The sequence below is a fragment of the Sciurus vulgaris genome (assembly GCF_902686455.1).
Source record: "Sciurus vulgaris genome assembly, chromosome: 12".
Lineage (NCBI taxonomy): Eukaryota > Metazoa > Chordata > Mammalia > Rodentia > Sciuridae > Sciurus > Sciurus vulgaris.
Window position 1 is genome coordinate 106,971,357 of NC_136473.1, and position 18,802 is coordinate 106,990,158.

At 40.9% G+C, this 18,802-nt stretch overlaps 1 protein-coding gene across 3 annotated transcripts in view; it reads right to left on the reverse strand.

The window, feature by feature from the left end:
• The window catches only part of KLHL20 (kelch like family member 20), a 31,626-nt gene extending 21,718 nt beyond the window's left edge, over positions 1 to 9,908 (reverse strand). For all 3 annotated transcript variants that reach the window (XR_013758336.1, XR_013758337.1, XM_079107258.1), the window contains exons 1-3: positions 9,833 to 9,908; positions 8,879 to 8,942; positions 2,748 to 3,321 (exon numbers count right to left, since the gene is read on the reverse strand). Coding sequence is in view for 1 of the 3 variants with exons in the window: in XM_079107258.1 (XP_078963384.1) it covers positions 2,748 to 3,321; positions 8,879 to 8,901 (597 nt within the window). In the remaining 2 variants the exon portion in view is untranslated. The remainder of the gene's footprint in view (positions 1 to 2,747; positions 3,322 to 8,878; positions 8,943 to 9,832) is intronic.
• Positions 9,909 to 18,802: the final 8,894 nt, after the last annotated feature.

The window sequence follows — 18,802 nt, forward strand, 5'->3', positions numbered from 1 at the left end:
CTAATGCAGAGAATGCTTTTCTTTTCAGTACTAGGGATTGAACCCAGGGGCACTTAACCACTGAGCCACATCCCCAGTCCTTTCCATTTTTTATTCTGACACAGGGTCTTGCTAAGTTGCTGAGGCTTACTTTGAACTCACGAACCTCCTGCCTCAGACTACTGAGCAGCTCATTACTATTTTAACACTGTATTAGGGGCACATGCCAATAAGCCCAGCTACTCAGGAGGCTAAAGGAGGAAGATCACAAGGTTGAGGCCAGTCTGGGCAACTCAGTGAGACCGTCTCTCAAAAAAGGGTTGGGGATTATAGCTCAGTGGCAGAGTGTGCCTGAGTTCAATTCCCAGTTTAAGTAACTTTCATATACATTAATGATACCAATTAGAAGATACAGTGGAGGAGAAAAACTATACAGGAGGACAAAAATAAATCTACTTGAGAAATATACTTAAAAAGAAATCTGTAAAATCTACACGAAGAAAACTATAGAATGATCCTGAGTGATACAAAATAGTTAAAGAAATGAAATCTTGTTCTTTAATATGACATCAAAAACAAGACTGCTTTAACTTTTAGATTAATATGCTCCCATAAATATCCCAACAAGTTTTTTTCTTAGAGTTGGATAAAGTAATATTAAAGTTCACCTGGAAAAATAAACATGCACAAGGTGCTGGGGTACAAAAGCACTTCCCAGCATGCATAGCCTAGCATGCAGGAAGCTCTGGGTTCAAGGCCCAGCACTGCAGGGTGGTGGTGTCGGGGGTCGGGGGCACGAGTAGACAAGCAAGAAAACTAGGAAACCACTGGAAACTAGGCCTATCACATATTAAAATACATTGCAAAGCCTTAATAAATAAACCATTACAAAAAACAGTGAAGTACATTGTCAAATATAAAGGTACCAAAGCAAATACATAAATAAATCTAGTACATAATAAAGATGTTACCTTGAGTTACATTCTACCCCACTCTACTAACTGACCATTTGAAAAAGACAAAATTAGACTTGTATTTCACACCACACACAAGATAAACAGACCACACACAGTAGAAAAAAATTTGTGTGAATTTTTTGGTAACTTGAGTATAGGGGAAGGCTTTTCAATTCTGTTTTGAAATTTTAAATATAAGACCAATACATATGACAACATTAAAATAAAAAGCAAAAACTATTGGGTGTGGTGGCACATGTCTGTAATCCCATCTGCTCAGGAGGCTAAGGCAAGAGGACTGCAGGTTTTAAGTCAGCCTTAGCAATTTAGTGAGGCTGTATGAAACCTAGCAAGACCCTGTCTCAAAATGAAAAATAAACAGCGCTGGGGATGTGACTCAGTGGGTAAGCATCCCTGGGTTCAATCCAGGATATTAAAAAAAAAAAAAAAAAAAAAAAAGAACCAAAAAACCAAATCAAAACTTCTGCATGAACAAAAATATGATAAGCAAAGTGGAAAAACAAATGTAAACTGGAAAAAATATATCACAGATATATTTGATAATTGATATTTGATAAGATGATCATTTTTAATAGGGGGAAAAACCCAAAATCTAATAGAATAATGGCAAAAGATAACACAACATAATTCATAAGAATTATAAAAAATGATACTTAAATACATGAAAGATGATCAACTTTCTTAAGAGAAATGCAAATTAAAACTTCATTACTCTGAAGATTAAGTCTCCAATTCTTCACATCGTCTATCAACTCTGAATGACTAGGCCTTCTTCCTTTTCTGAAATCATGAGGTAACATCCTACCCCAAATCTCTAGGTCTTGAGTGGGTTTTCGTTTGCTTTGTTTTCAGTTCTTCAAACTAGTTATGCTTGTATTGTCTCAGAATTTTGCACGAGCTGTCCCAGAACCGAAGTAAATATTTCTATACACTTCCAAATCACCCAAGGCTTCCTTCTCTGTAGACTCCAGTGATGATTATTATTTGTGTAACAGGCCCACAATAGCCATCTAGATTAGCTAAATCATAAACCCCATGAGTACAGACTATGGGTTTTTGTTTACTACTACATAGCCTATGCTCCTAAGCACAGCGGATGAAACACAATAGCTTTATAAAGATCTGTTAAATGAATAAGTGAAAAATCGTGTTCACTGAAAATTCTTTTGATGTCATCTAAATTTTTCTTGATTATTGTTTGGTATTTTGGTTACTCAAAAATAACCTCTAGTCTATAATTTATTCTGCTGAATAATTCACATAATCAGGAAGAAAATGCCTTGAGTGAGTGAGTGACTGCAGTCATTCTATCAGGCCATGGGATCCTCTAGGGAACTAACGAACTGTATTTTTGTTTATAAATTAGCCCTTAATGAATATGGCTAGTGAGAAATGACTTTTACTGGTAAAACACAACATTGGCTTTTAAAGTAAAAACCAGGTTTAGCCAGGTACCACGGCACATGCCTGAAACCCCAGCAAGTGGGGAGGCCAAGGTAGGAAGATTGCAAGTTTGAGGCCAGCTCAGCAACTGAGCGAGACCCTGTAGCAAAATAAAAAATAAAAAGGGATCTGGGGATGTGGTTCAGTGGCTAAGCTCTGCTGGGTTCAATCCCCAGTACCAAAAAAACAAAACAACAAAAAAAACCCAGATTTAGAATTTAAAACGACTTGATGTTATGAATGAGAACCAATAGTAAATACCCAAGCAGATGTCATTTATAGGAGAATATGAACCCATATTGCCCTTCTGACAATAAGAACGCATTCAAACCACCATGTACAACTCACCTCTTGAAAGTTATGTTGGGTGAACTTGTCTGCTATCCGTAGCAACTCACGGCAAGAATGTGTGTCGGCAAAAGCCCGAATGCCCAGGCAGTTAGAAGGATCTAATTGTCTCTTTAAGAATTCACAGCAGGCTTCCTGTATTTCTGCTAGCTGGAGGAGGCAGGCAGCTGGCAAAAGGGTCTGAACGTTGCCTTCTTCTACAGTGATCTGGGAGGTGTACGCAAAGTCAATCAGAAGTTCCATGGCCCTCTCATCAATGTCTCGGATCACGACTTCGGTCTGTCGGCTCTCTGCCAATTCTCCCGTGAACATAGCTCGGAAGTAGGGACTACAGGCTGACAAAATGACTCGATGTGCATATATCTTCTTGGCGCCCACAACTAGCACCACATCGCACAGCTCCCGGTGCTTTCTCAGCAGGTTAATCACCTCCAGGGTTTGTCGAGGGTGCTTGTCTGAGATATAGGGCATGCGGGCAGGTTGGGGAACCCCTTCTGGCAGTTTGTTGGGGTCTCCAAGGGTGCAGCGGCTTGTTACGTCCATTCCAGTCTCTCCTGGGCGAATGCTGGTACACCTACAGCGATGGGGGGTAGCGGGGAGAGAAGGTGACAATTATTAGAAGCTCTCTTCTGCCCTAACTAAAGTGTTCCTAAGTCAAGACGTAAGGAAACCTGCAGTTACTGAAAGTAGCACACACTCAAAGAACTCCTTTTCTAAGAACGCTAGAACTCAAACTTCCTCAAAGGCTCTTAAAGGATGAATGGTTTTAATTCCAAGTTGGAGCACTGTTACTATGCAGTCCCATAAAATAAAGGGTCATTCTTCTTCAACCCAGAATGAGAAAGTATCAGACTGTCTTAGGGCACATCTCCTACAACATTAAAAAATTTACCAAAAAAATGTGCAAATGATTGTCTCTGCACAAATTGAACCTATGCAGTTTAATTCCTAAATCTGGTTTAACTCCAGACTTGCTTTCACTGTTTTTCTTTCTCCTTCTCCACTGCCCTCATGCCCATATGGAGTGTCCCATGCACTCCACCACTGAACTAAATCCCCAGCCCTTTATTTTGAGACAGAGTCTTGCCAACTTGTCTAGGCTGGCTTCAAGCCTGTGATCCTCCTGTCTCTGCCTCCAAATAGCTCAGAAACAAGTTCTTTAATGGAGATCTACCTTATAAAATAAAATTAAACCAGACACAAACGGAAACTTTCACTTCAGTGTTTGCTACATAGTAACCATTTTGAAATTTTAGCTACTATATTAATAAAACTACATTATTTTCAAAATAAGGTGGTTATACTTATCCATATTAAAAATTAGGGACTGGGGAAATAGCTCAGTCGGCAGAGTGCTTGCCTTGCATGCACAAGGCCCTGGGTTCGATCCCCAACACCGCAAAAAAAAAAAAAAAAAAAAAAAAATTTAAATAAATTTTGAATTAACAACAAATCTGGAAGCCTAGACTGAAGTTCATCTTTCCTTGTAAATCCTTTCTTCAAAATTTATGAAAATTAAAATAGTGAAGAAGATGGCTGGGAAGTATTAATTTATTTAGCAGGACTCTTAAGAGCCTATAGAGTGGTGGCTCAGCGGAAGAGCACTTGCCGGCATGTGTGAGGCACATAACAATAAATAAATAAATAAATAAAGGTACTGTGTCTATCTACAACTAAAATATTTTAAAAGAAGAGCCCATAGAGCAAGATTCTTTGAGACTCATTTGGGTCTGGAAATACGGAACATGACAACAGGCCTAATGTAAAAGTACTCCATAGGAGCTGGGCACCGTGGCGCAGCCTGTGATCCCGGTGACTTGGAGGCTCAGAAGGAGATCCCAAGTTAGAAGCCAGCATGGGCAACTTAGTGAGAACCTGTTTCAAAATAAAAAAATAAAATAAGAAGGGCTGGGGATGGGCTTAGTGGTGTAGCACCCTTGGGTTCAATCCCCACTACAAAAACCAGAACAAACAAAAAACCACATAGGTCAAATTGCTCCTGCTAAATCAGTCTGAATCAGTGAGGCTTTACTCTGATCACAGGAGAAGAGAATAGGCCCATATGCACTCTTCAATTTATAAATGAGTAGCTTCCAGAGGTTTGATTTATGTTGGCAGTTTAGAGGTTTGGAGAGTGTTATATATAGAGACTAGGTTTAGTTATAAAATTCTGTGCTTTATTATCCCCAGCTCTCTTAGGCAAGGGGACCAAGTATTTAAAACGGAAATGACCTAGACATCTGGTCTATGTGGCTATTATTCTCAGATGGGAGAAAAGGCAAGCACATAGCCACATGACTGGACCATACTACTCTTTAGGAAAATGAGGGCACAAGAACAGGGACCACCGGTATGCTAAAATTTTAAGAGGCACTCATTTTAAATATTCTAGGAAGTTGTATTTAATTCTATACAGTAAGTTATTTTTTCCTGTATTTGTGCTACTCACCTTTGTAAATGCACTTTTTTTTTTTTTTGTACTGGGAACTGAGCCCAGGGGCACATTACCACTGAGCTACACACTTAGTTCTTTTTTTTTTTTTAATGTAAAAAATTTTTTAATATATACATTTTTAGTTGTAGATGGGCACAATACTTTTGTTTTATTTATATGTGGTGCTAAGTATTAAACCCAGTCCTCACATGTTAGGCAAGTGCTCTACCACTGAGTTATAACCCCAGCTCCCATTTTTTATTTTGAGACTGAGTCTTGCATAGTTGCTGAGGCTGGCCTTGAATTTGGGATCCTCCTGCCTCAGCCTCCTGAATTGCTGGGATTACAGGTATGCACCAGCATGCCTGGCTATAAATGCATATTTCAAAAAATCTAAGCTCACACCTTTCATCATTCTCGTCATGTCCAGAGGCTTTTACTGGTAGAAAGCAATTTTTTTCTGTATGTTTTTCTAGGTGCCTTTGAAGGGAAATTATAATGAGCGACCTAGAAATAGACTGTGTTCACACCTTGCCACATCTATGTTCACAACTTCTTTGTTTAGAGTCTGAATAAATGTTCTAAAGATGAGGGGTGAGGAGGGGAACTGAAGCTTTAACTGCTCCCCAGGATGGAGGAGAATCCTAGTAAAGATGTCATTAATGGCTTGAGGGAGTAAGCTTTATTGTTCAAGTAAAAATTCAACTAGGGAAACCATGGGGTCTCAAATTACTTGCATTTTTAATCTGTGAATTTCTATTCAAAAACTGAATTAATGACATTAAAAAAATAAAGGAAGGGCTGAGGATATAGCTCAGTTGGTAGAGTGCTTGCCTTGTAAGCACAAGGCCCTGGGTTCAATCCCCAGCACTAAAAAAAAAAAAAAAAAAAAAAAAAGACACTAAATTCAAATAACATTTTTATTAACTTAATTTGCTAGCCTAATCTACATGTATTTTAAAATTGCAGAAGGCAAGTAAAAGGATTATTCTGGGCCTGATTCACAGTTGACAAACTAGGTAAATCAAATAGAGCTTTTGCCTTCTCCCATAAAAGAACTCTTTCAGGTTTGTGAAAGAATCAGTCTTTTTAAAATCAAAGGGAATAAAATCTACTAATGGCAGTGTCAGCAGATATTGAACACTCTTAGAATTTATGAAAAACATAACTTCAAGATAAATTCCAGTAATCACATATTTTACCAACAATTATTTCAAGCTTTAAAATAATTTTGATTTTATTCTTCTACCCCACCATAGGCTTCAAGGAAAACTGACTACATACCCAATTTTAAGGATGAATTCTCAATTCTCTTAAATCATGAACTGATGGCATTCCCTTACCTAAGACAGCAGTTAACCTACAGGAAAGGACTTACATTCCATGATTCAGGGAGAGGTTATTTTGCTGGGCATTAACAAGAAAGTGGTAGAAAGGGGGCTAATTTTAAGCCAGGAAGAAACTAATGGGATAAGAGGTACATGAGAGAGAAGGAAGGAATTTGGGTCCAAATGGTATCATCAAGCAATGGTATGAACCAACCCTGAAGCTCTCCCTACCTCTGGTCTTGCTGCAAATAAGATTCCATTTTGATGAAGCCAGGCTGCATCAAGACTTTGTATTACGTTCAGCCCCAAACATTCTCACATAAAAAAAAAGGCAGCTAAAACACGAAACAGCAAAACTAGTCACACTATTCTATTCTCTACTTCTATGAAATCAACTTTTTTTTAGCTTCTACGTTTGAATGAGAATATGCAGTGTTACCTGGCTTATCTCATTAACATAATGTCCTCTAGTTCCATCGAGATGGCTGTAAATGACAAGAGTCCATTCTTTTCTATGGCTACATAATATTCCTGTGTGTACACAAGCGTTTATCACATTTATGTATCTATTCATCCATCTATTCTTTTTTATAGCTACATAATATTCCTGTGTGTGCACAAGTGTTTATCACATTTTCTGAATCTATTCACCCATAGATACTTCAGATGATTCCATGGCTTAGCTATTATAAATAGTGCTGTAATAAACATGGGAATGCAGGTATTTCTTTGATATACTGATTTCCTTTGGATACATACCTCAAATGAGATAGTTGAATATACAGTAGTTTTTGGTTTTTGAAAAACTTCCATAATGTTTTCCATAATGGCTGTACTAATTTATGTTAGAAGATGGAAATGCTAATTACCTTGATTGAACCATTATACTTTGTATATATGTACTGATTTATTGCATTGTACTTCATAAATATGAACAACTAAAAATAATTCTGAGTGGGAAAAAAGCACACAAAAAGAATACCTTTAACAATAATTTGAATCTTGTGTGCGTGTATGTGTGTTTTATGCGTATGGTACAGGGGTTTAAACCCAGGAGCACTCTGCCTCTGAGCTATACCCCTAGCTCTCGAAATTTTATTTTGAGACAGGTCTTGCTAAGTTGCTGAGGGCCTCAAACTTGTCATCCATCTTCCTCAGCCTCTTGATAGCTGGGATATCTGAATCACTGTGTGTGGCTCAATCTTTTCTTTTTCATAACCCCTACCAAAATGTCTGCAGAAGCTGTTCATTCAATTATTTAGTAATCATTAGTTGTTTAGGGGTGCAAACATATGAAGATCTATGAAACTTAGCTCACAATCTAACAGGGAGAATGAACATGTATTTGAATAATCTCAATAAAGTTACTTCTCATCCAAAGCTTCTTTAATAGCAGCTGAGTATGAACCCAATGTTATTTTACAGAGACTACCTTCTGGGATGCAGCTAAAACAATGACAGCCAAACAAAGACAGGTAGGGAAGTGTGACTGTAACTAAGTAGGCAGCAGGTAAAAGTAAGACAATGGAGCAACAGGCAGGCCAGCCTCTGGGCATGTGAGAGTGATGAAGAAAGAGCGGTTATTTAACAATGGCACTGGAATCATCCAATGTGAGTCTGAATACCTGACGGTATTATGTAATAAAGCAAGAAAAAAAGAACAGATAAGAGAAATTAAGTGAATATTTTATATGGAAATTACTAATAAACCAAAAACATTCCCACACACTCTGCCTTTCCTTTAAAAAAGTCTTAATTTTAGCAATCACATAAGATATTTATGGCAGATGAGGAAGAGAGGTAATCAGTGGTTTTTGCAAAATTAGAAAATGAAGTGATGAAGCATTTAATGTTTCTTTATACACTTTACAGTCAAATATTTCTATGGTAGAGAAAGATATACATAAGAAAACAGAATGTGTCACTTCCACAACATCATTTGGTAATATCAAAGCATATGCAAACATTCATGAATTCCCAATATCCTCGTCAGATATACTAGAGAAGGAAACTGGGCCACGGGGGTGAACAGCTTAAGGTCCATTGATAATAACAGATCTGGAAAAGGAAATATATTCTGATTCTAGCTCCTAGCGCTTAGTCATATCCTCATCATGAAATGAGTCCCTTAAAAAGGGCTCCAAGAGTTATCTTTGCTGTTAAATAACAAATGGTTAAACAGAGTTCAGTAACTATAAAATGAGTTTGGACAAAGAAGAATTTGATTTATTTTAGAACAAGAACCATTTGTTCTAAGCAGAATTTAATAAGATTTGAGAACATTTTAAAAATATATTTCAACGAAGCCTTGAATTATTACATGCTGAATTTCATTCAGTGTAACTAATGGTCTTCTTCCTAATGCCTACCTGCGCATTGGCTTTCCTTCCATGCACCATGAAAAGTATCCTTCACCACACTCTAAAGCCGAACCTAAAAAAAAAAACCCAAAAAACAGTAACTTAATAAAAGCTATTTCCGATTTTTCCAGCAAAAACTTTTGTAAATCATTTCGTTCACTTTGTCAGTAATCAAGAATTTTATATAATAATGTACCACAGGCTTTTTGCAGACGCAAAACCATAACGGAGTCCAGAGCGGTAAGACGACTGTCTTACTCCGGGGCTAAGCCGCTTACCTGCGAAGGTGTGGGAAAGCGCGCTGAACAGTCCTGACTGCTAGGTAAGTCTCGTTTCCCTTCGAAACTGCTTAGAGACACGATTCTGCCTTCGCCAACAAGTACATTTACAGAGCAATCACCCGAAACCCACGACGGCCGGGTAGGAAGCAGGCTGGTTTAACCACGGATCTGAAGGTGGGTGACTTGCCGAAGTGACCCGCACAGGAAGAGGCGCAGCCTTTAACCAAGAGCCCCGTTCCGAAGCCCCGGGAGCCTGCACCGGGCAGAGACAGGGTGGCTCCCGACCAGCGCTGCTTACCGGCCCTTCCCTCGGCCCCACCACCCGCCTGGCAGGATCTCGCCAGGACCGAGGGTTGGACGGGACGCAGGGCGCTCACTTCCTTCCCCGAACTCCGAACACGGTCGGAGGCAGCTGTCCAGGGCGGGAACCCCAGCGCCCAGGCAGGACGGCCGGCGCCTCCCCCGGCCTCGGGACAGGGCTGTCAGCCAGCGAGAGCGCAGCCCGGTGCCCAGCGAGGCCCGGCCCCGGCGCCCCAGCAGCCGCTCCTCGGCGCCGACTGACAGGCGGCCGACGAGCTCTGGCTTGACCCGGGCGGGCAGCTCGGCAACTTGGGACCACGCGTTTGCAAAGCGAGACCTGGTGCGCCGCCCTCGGTCCGCGACTCTGAGGCAGCTCACTTACCGGCTCTGACACTTTCTTCTCTGCCGCAGCCTCCTCCGCCTCCTCCGCCTCCGCCGCCCTCCTCTCCGCTCCGCCTCCGCCTCCGCCGCCGCTAGCGCAGGCAGGATGCCGCTCTTCGAACTATTTCCTTTCCCCGTACCCGCCCCTCACTAGAAGCAGGAAGTGGTCCTTTCCCCAAATCCTTCCCGCCGAAACGCGCGAATTCCCGCAAGAGGTTCCGGCGCGGCTCCGGAAGTAGCCGCGCCCCCGGAGCCGCGCCCTTTGTTGGCAGTTCCAGCGCCCTCGAAGACTACCAGGCCTTGGACCGAGTTCCTTGCACTCGGGTGGTGACCCTTTAGTTTACTGCTGAACTGGCAGTATTTGAAGCTTCCTCCTTTCTTCTTTATATATAAAATCTAACTATGTGCAAGTGCTGAGAATTCACAGACAAATCAGAAATAGACCTTACCCTCCAGATTTCCCCCAGTACAGCTTTGGAGGCACCACGATTTTACCCAGGACTCCAGGGCAGTGCTTGCTTGCCTTTTCTGCCTGGTATTCACCACCGGACACATCTTCTGTGGACTCATTTCCTAATAGAAGAAAATAATAGTGGTTCCCTCCTGCTCCTCTAATTAGTCTTTTCTCCAGATTCCCCAAAGCATGTAGCCATGCGATTTTTACTATATATTTAGAAAAGAAATAAATGATACAAAGGTAAGGTGGGGCTTAAAATTGTAAGAAATCGTTGCCGATTTCCTGATAACTATGCTAGGCTAAATGTTAACTGATTTTCTTTTGCTATTCTTTACATGAAATCTACATAGGTCTGTTGTTTCTGAAAGGGGAAGGATGCCTCTTGTTAATAAGCTTGTGGTGAGGAATGAATGGCGTTTAGGTCCATACAACTAGAGTTTCAATTCTAGACCTGTGATTATCACTACATATACACATGTGGTAAAATTATATTTGGATGTTTTAAAATTACATATATGGTATCAAAGTATATGCATTGTCTTGCAACTTGCTTTTTCCACTCAACATTCTCTTTGTAAGATCTGTCCATATTGATTAATGAAGGTTCAGTTCAGTGAATTTTTAAAGTGAAGTCCTGGATCAGCAGCATCAACATCACTTAAGAAATGCAAATCCCTGGGTGTCCCCACAGTTTTACCGAATCAGAAACTCTGGAAGTGGGGTCCAGTACCCTGTATTCTCCAGGTGATTCTAATACGTTTAAAGTTCAAGAACCACTGCAATAACATTACTTTTCACGGCTATACAGTATTCTGTTATAAGAATATACCACAGATTTTGATAAATCCATTATCCTACAGTAGGGATCCATCTTGACATAGCTAGTCATCTTGGTTATAACCACACTTTTGCCCACCAGGTGACAGTAGCACTCACCACAAAGTCGGTTAGGATAGTTGCCTTAATGGGTTTTATCAACTCAGATGGTTTCTTAATTGATGTTTAATTTAATAGATTTTGAGAAAAATCAGATTCTGGTTGACCATAACCCATCTTTGCCTAGCTTAGCATATACACCCCTTCCTCATGACTTGGGGTGGAGGGATCCTGCTGCCTTGCTGCCACTGAAGTCACACTTCTCTTAAGTCCCTAATAAAGTTCACATTGTGCAATTCTGCATCTCTCTGCCTTTTTCTTTGGACTTACAACACTTTCCACTTTTGATGGTCAGTTCTTGAAATTGGTCTATTTAAATTGTGTATGTCCTCCTCGTTCAGTTTAGGCAATTCATATGTCTCTAGAAACCTGTTGATGTCTTCGAGATTTTCTATTTTGTTGGACTATAGATTTTTCAAAATAGCTTCTAATCATGTTTTGTATTTCAATCCTGTCTGTTGTGATATTTCCTTGTTCATTCCGAATTTTAGTGATTTGGGTTTTCTCTCGTCTTCTCTTTGTTAGTGTGGCTAAAGGTTTATCAATTTTGTTTATTTTTTCGAAGAACCAACTATTTATTTTGTCAATTTTTTGTATTGTTTCTTTTGTTTCAATTTCATTGATTTCAGCTCTGAGTTTAACTATTTCCTGTCTTCTACTACTTTTGGTGCTGTTCTGTTCTTCTTTTTCTAGGGCTTTGAGCTGTAGTGTTAGGTCGTTTATTTGTTGAGTTTTACTTCTTTTATTAAATGCGCTCCATGAAATAAATTTCCCTCTAAGTACTGCTTTCATAGTGTCCCAGAGATTTTGATATGATGTTTCTTTGTTCTCATTTACCTCTAAGAATTTTTTAATTTCCTTCCTAATATCTTCTGTTATCCATTCATCATATAATAGCATATTGTTTAATCTCCAGATGTTGGAATAGTTTCTGTGTTTTACTCTGTCATTTATTTCTAACTTCAATCCATTATGATCTGATAGAATACAAGGTAGTGTCTCTATCTTCTTGTATTTGCTAACATCAGCTTTGTGGCATAATATATGGTCTATTTTAGAGAAGGATCCATGTGCTGCTGAGAAGAAAGTGTATTCACTCTTGGTTGGATGGTATATTCTATAAATGTCCGTTAAGTCTAAATTATTGATTGTGTTATTGAGATCTATGGTTTCTTTGTTCAATTTTTGTCTGGAAGATCTGTCCAGTGGTGAGAGAGGCGTGTTAAAATCACCTAGTATTATTGTGTTATGGTCTATTTGGTTTCTGAAATTGAGAAGGATTTGTTTGACATACAAGGATGAGCCACTGTTTGGGGCATAGATGTTTATGATTGTTATATCTTGCTGATTTATGCTTCCCTTAAGCAGTATGAAATGTCCTTCTTTATCCCTTCTGACTAACTTTGGCTTGAAGTCCACATTATCTGAAATGAGGATGGATACTCCAGCTTTTTTGCTGAGTCCATGTGCATGGTATGTTTTCCCCATCCTTTCACCTTTAGTCTATGAGTATCTTTTTCTATGAGGTGAGTCTCTTGTAGGCAACATATTGTTGGATCCTTCTTTTTAATCCAATCTGCCAGTCTATGTCTTTTGATTGATGAATTCAGGCCATTAACATTCAGGGTTATTATTGAGATATGATTTGATTTCCCAGTCATATGGTTCATTTTTTAAATTTTATTTATTTATTTGACACTACTTGGTTCCTCCTTTATTTGACAATTCCTTTAGGATAATTCCTCCCTTTGCTGATTTGCTTCTTTGTTTTTCATCTCTTCCTCATGGAATATTTTGCTGAGAATGTTCTGTAATGCTGGCTTCCTTTAGGTAAATTCTTTTAGCTTTTGTTTATCATGGAAGGATTTTATTTCATTATCAAATTTGAAGGTAAGTTTTGCTGGGTATAAGATTCTTGGTTGGCATCCATTTTCTTTCAGGGCTTGGTATATGTTGTTCCAGGCCCTTCTAGCTTTTAGGGTCTGGATTGAAAAATCTGCTGATATCCGTATTGGTTTCCCCCTGAATGTAATTTGGTTCTTTTCTCTCACAGCCTTTAAAATTCTGTCTTTATTTTGTATGTTAGATATTTTCATTATAATGTGCCTTGGTGTGGGTCTGTTGTAATTTTGTGTATTTGGAGTCCTATAAGCCTCTTGAACTTGATTTTCCATTTCATTCTTCAGATTTGGGAAATTTTCTGATATTATTTCATTGAATAGATAGTTCATTCCTTTGGTTTGTTTCTCTAGGCCTTCCTCAATCCCAATAATTCTTAAATTTGGCCTTTTCATGATATCCCATAGTTCTTGAAGATTCTGTTCATGATTTCTTACCATCTTCTCTGTTTGTTCAACTTTGTTTTCAAGGTTAAATATTTTGTCTTCAATGTCTGAGGTTCTGTCTTCCAGGTGTTCTATCCTACTGAATATGCTTTCTATGGAGTTCTTAATTTGGTTTATTGTTTCCTTCATTTCAAGGATTTTTGTTTGGTATTTTTTCAATATCTCTAACTCTTTATTGAAATGATCTTTTGCTTCCTGTATTTGCTCTTTTAACTGTTGATTGGTGTGATCATTCAATGCTTGCATTTGCTCTTTCATCTCATCGTTTGCTTCCCTGATCATTTTAATTATGTACATTCTGAACTCCTTTTCTGTCATTTCTTCTGCCATGCTGTCATTGGGTTTTATTGATGTAACATCTAGATTTGTTTGCGGCATTTTCTTTCCTTGTTTTCTCATATTGTTCAGGTATCAGTGGACCGCTGAGATGTTGCAGATTTCCTCTATTGACTTACAATGTCCTTGAAGATTTCTATATATATATCCCCTCTTAGCCTTCAGTAGGCTGAAGTCTTGGAGGAAGTTGATAATGCAGTGCTCCACAAGGAAGCTGCCTCTCTAGGACTGGTGGCCTTCAGGTGGGGTATATTCCCTGCTAGTGGGCAGAGGTGCCTCCACTTGTTGACCAATGGTCATCCAAAGGGGAACTAGGCTGCGGCCTGAGGCAAGGCCTGTTTGGGCCTGTGTCTCTAGTTCTACCGTCCTTTTGGGGAAACCTCACCCGGCAGGGAAGACTCACCCGGTGGGGAGGTCTCGCTGGTCAGTTCCTCTCCTAGAGGTTCCCCTCAATTTACAGCTACCGCCTGGGTTGGGCTGCCTTCCTCTGCAAAGTTCCCAGGGGCCCGGCCCTACCTCCTGGGCCTGGGAGCCTCACCCTTCGCAGATGAATCTCCTTAGGGTGCCCCTCCTCAGAGAATCTGCCCGCAGTCCTGGAACCTTTGCTCTGCCCCTAAGTGTGTCTCTGTGCGGCTCTTCCACCAACAAGCCTCCTAGGTCCTGGACCCTGCTCTGCACCTAATCGCCTGGCTATGCGGCCCCTCCTCTGAGCAGCCACCTGGGGCCCCGTACAATCACTCTGAGTCCCAGAGACCCGCCGCACGCCTCTTCCTCCAGACAGCCGCCCGTAGCCCTGGGCAATCACTCCGAGTTGAAGTGACCTGCCCCGTTCCTCCTCCTCCTCCAGGTAACCCCCCGGGTGTTCAGGAGCGGCCGCTCTGAGTGGCTCTGAATCCACGTGACCCGCTGCATGCCTCCTCTGGGCAGCCGCCCGGAGCTCTGGTGCGGCCACTCGAGACCAAGCGACCCACCGCGCTCCTCCTCCAGGCAGCCCCCCGGTGTTCAGGAGCGGTCGCTTTAAGTTCAAACAACTCACCAATTGCCTCCTCCTCTAAGCAGCCGCCTGGAGCTCTAATGCAGTCACCGCGAGTCCAAAGGCCCTGCCGCGCTCCTCCTCCTCCTCCTCCTACTCCTCCAGGCAGGCCCCAGTGTTCAGAAGTGGTCTGAGTCCAAACAGCTCGCCGCGCAGCTCCTCCTCTGGCAATCGCCTGTAGCTCTGGTGTAGTCACTCCGAATCCAAGTGGCTGCGCTCCTCCTCCTCCTCCTCAGGGCAGGCCCCAGTGTTCTGAGTCCACACAGCTCTCCTTGCTGCTCCTCCCCTGGGCAGCCACCGGAGCCCCAGTGGTTCCTCCGAGTCCCAGCGCTATGCTGAGCGGCCTCCTCCCCAGTTGTCCGAGTTCACTGCTCCAGCGGGGGGAGGGGAGTCTCGCCGGGCAGCTCTACTTCACAAAGTTTCCTGCGTTCCGGGACGACCGTCCCATCCGGGACGCCTCCCCAACGGGAGAGACTCACTCGGCTGCTTTGAGTTGGTCCCAAGTCTCTCAATATCTCCTCTTTTGAATCCTGAGTCTTGGAGCAACATGAAATGCAGCCACCCTCTAGGCCGCCATCTTGAAACCTCCTGATGGTCAGTTCTAATACACTAAGATTGGGTTTTTCCTAAGCATCCACAGATGGATATTTTCACTGTTTCTAGTTTTCCATTTATAAACAATGCTACAATGTAAATTCTTGCCTCCTGTATGCACCTCTAAAAACTTTTCAATGTAAATGCTTCCTGTATGCACCTCTAAAAACTTTTCTAAGGTGTGCAACTAAAGTAAAATTGCTGAGTGTGCTATGCACAGCTTCGACTTTACTAGCACTAATGAATTTGCTCTCTAAAGTGGTTGTTCTGTTTTAATAATAACAGCAAATAATATAGAATGTTATGTTATCAATACTCACATTAGTCCTCTGGAGGAAGGATCTTATATCATCACTCAGATTTTATGAATGACATCAAGACAATACATAACTTGACCAAAGTCAAGTGCTTCTGGGAAGCACCTTTCTGGGGTACACAGCAGGCAGAGACGGGACTTGATACCAAGCACAATGGCTCAGGAGTCCCTGCTTTAACCCACAGAGGGGTTTAGAGTTGTGTTGATCTATATCATCATCACACTTGGCGTTTTTCAACTTTAAGCTTGTTTGTACCAATCTAATGGGTATGAAATGGCTTAGATGTATATTTCTATGATTACCAGTGAAACATCTTTGAAATATTATCTTCACTTACGGACACATTTTTAATTTTTTAAAACATTTATTTACTTTCACAATTTTTAAGTTGGTGCATGTTGTGGTTTGGATATGAGGTTTTCCCTGAAGGCTCATGATTAGATTATGAGGGCTATAACCTAATCAGTGGATACGATGCATTTGAGTGATTGATAATCTGACTGGCCTCTGTACTGGGTGATAACTGTAGGCAGGTAGGGTGTGGTTGGAGGAAGTAGGCCATTGGAGGCATGCCTTTGGGTTTGTATTTTGTCCCTGGCACCTCATGCTTTCTTTCTGTTTCCTGACTACCATGAGCTGAGTAGCTTCCTCCACCAACCTCTTCTGCCATGATGTTCTGCCTCACCTGGTGCCCAGAGCAATGGATCAGCTGACCATAGATTGAACCTCTAAAACTATGAGCCAAAATAAAGATTTCTCCCTCTAAGTGTTCTTGTTGGATATTTTGGTCACAGACAAAAAGCAGACTCCTGGAGTACATAATAATTCCACGTAAGAGTCGGATTTCTTCAGATTGCTCACTGTCAGGTGCCTATTATCCACCATTTGCTTCCCTGTTGCCTATCCATCGCCTGCCTTACACCTACCCATCACCCACCGCCTGAAGTTCACCTCCCGATCATCCAAAGGCAGTCAGCAAACTGGTTGCCGACTGCTAGCGGAGCGCCAGTTGCCTGCTGCTACCTGGAAGGTCACTGCTATGGTACCTGCAGGTTTGGTTACACGTGGCTGCCGCCATTTTGAGACAACAGCCAGGCCCCGCAGGGCCCCTGGCCAGACTGAGCCCCATCTCCAGGATCCCTCAGCCCAAGTGATCACTCCCTGCTTCCGGGGCCCTCACATCCACTGACTGCTCCCTGCTACCAGGACCCCCAAACCGACTGATTGCACCCTGCTTCCAGGATCCCACAACCATACCAAACACACCCTGCCTGACCAACCGCACCCCGTCTCTAGGACCTCCAGCCAACCACGCCCACACCCCACACTGCAGCTCCCCATTTGCCAACACATTTGAAAGCCAGAGTAGCCATCTTGGATAATCCTGGAAGCCATAGCTCTGATCTTTAGATGGGGCAAATCCTATCCTGAGATGCCTGCTGGAGACTTGAAGCTCATTGCCAGGTACCTCTCATGTATCAGGCTACTGAACACTGGGAGGTTTGAATACTATATGACTGTTATAGAGTAGATTTTCTTTTTTCTCTTTTTTGAACAATTTGAAGTTTTTATTTCTTTACTTTTCTTGCTCTCTTTTCCTTTTGTTTACCTGTTCCCTCAGAGTCTCTTTCTCCCTTTTTGCATGCTAACAACCAATTTCTTTTGATTATACTCTCACCCTTTCTATTATCTAGAACTTCTGTATATTCTTTTCTTATCCCATTAACAGCTACGTCCTACATCCCTCTGCATCCTCTTTGTCCTCCATTAGAAACTGCAAACCTTATTGCAAATCTGTTTGTTATACTGAAGATAATATTTGAACTCATTCTGTTTATTATGACAATATTGTTAATGTCCTCATAGGAGCTATTTGGTCTAGGATAGCATACTGTCTGAATTGGGCACTGCTAATATTGATCTCCCCCTTAAAGAAAAGGTTTAGGAAACCTATAGGGCCACTATAAGCCTATAAGAGGGAATCTGCAATACCTCAGTTCTGCACTGCTAGAGGGGAAGATACACGAATAATGTGAAAAAACAAGGGAAGAAAATGATTCAAACAAACCTAGATTCTATATTAATAGAATCCAGTGACAATGTGGTAGAAGAAATATCAGAAAAGGAGTTCAGATATACATAATTAAAATGATTCATGAAGCAGAGGATGAGAAGAGAGCAAATGCAGGCAATGAATGAGCATACCAATAAGCAGTTGAAAGAGCAACTGCAGGAAGCAAAAGATCATTTCAACAAAGAGATAGAGATTCTCAAAAAAAAAAAAAAAAAAAAAAAAAAAAAAAACAAAAAAAAAAAAAAAAAAAAACAAAAAAAAAAAACCTTGAAATGAAGGAAACAGTAAACCAAATAAAAAACTCAATGGAAAGCATCACCAAAGACTAGACCACTTGGAAGACAGAACCTCAGACAATGAGGACAAAATATTTAATCTTGAAAATAAAGTTGCCCAAACAGAGAAGATGGTAAGAAATCATGAACAGAATCTCCAAGAACTATGGGACATCATGAAAAGACCAAATTTAAGAATTATTGGGATTGAGGAAGGCACAGAGATACAAACCAAAGGAATTAACAACCTATTCAATGAAATAATATCAGAAAATTTCCCAAGCCTGAAGAATGAAATGGAAAATCAAATACAACAGACTTATAGAACACCAAATGCACAAAATCACAACAGATACACACCAAGACACATTATAATGAAAATGCCTAATATACAAAATAAAGATAGGATTTTGAAGACTATTAGAGAAAAGCATCAGATTACATATAGGGGGAAACCAATATGGATAGCAGCTGACTTCTCAACCCAGATTCTAAAAGCTAGAAGGACCTGGAACAACATATTTCAAGCTCTGAAAGAACATGGTTGCCAACCAAGAATCCTATGCCCAGCAAAACTAACCTTCAGATTTGAAGATGAAATAAA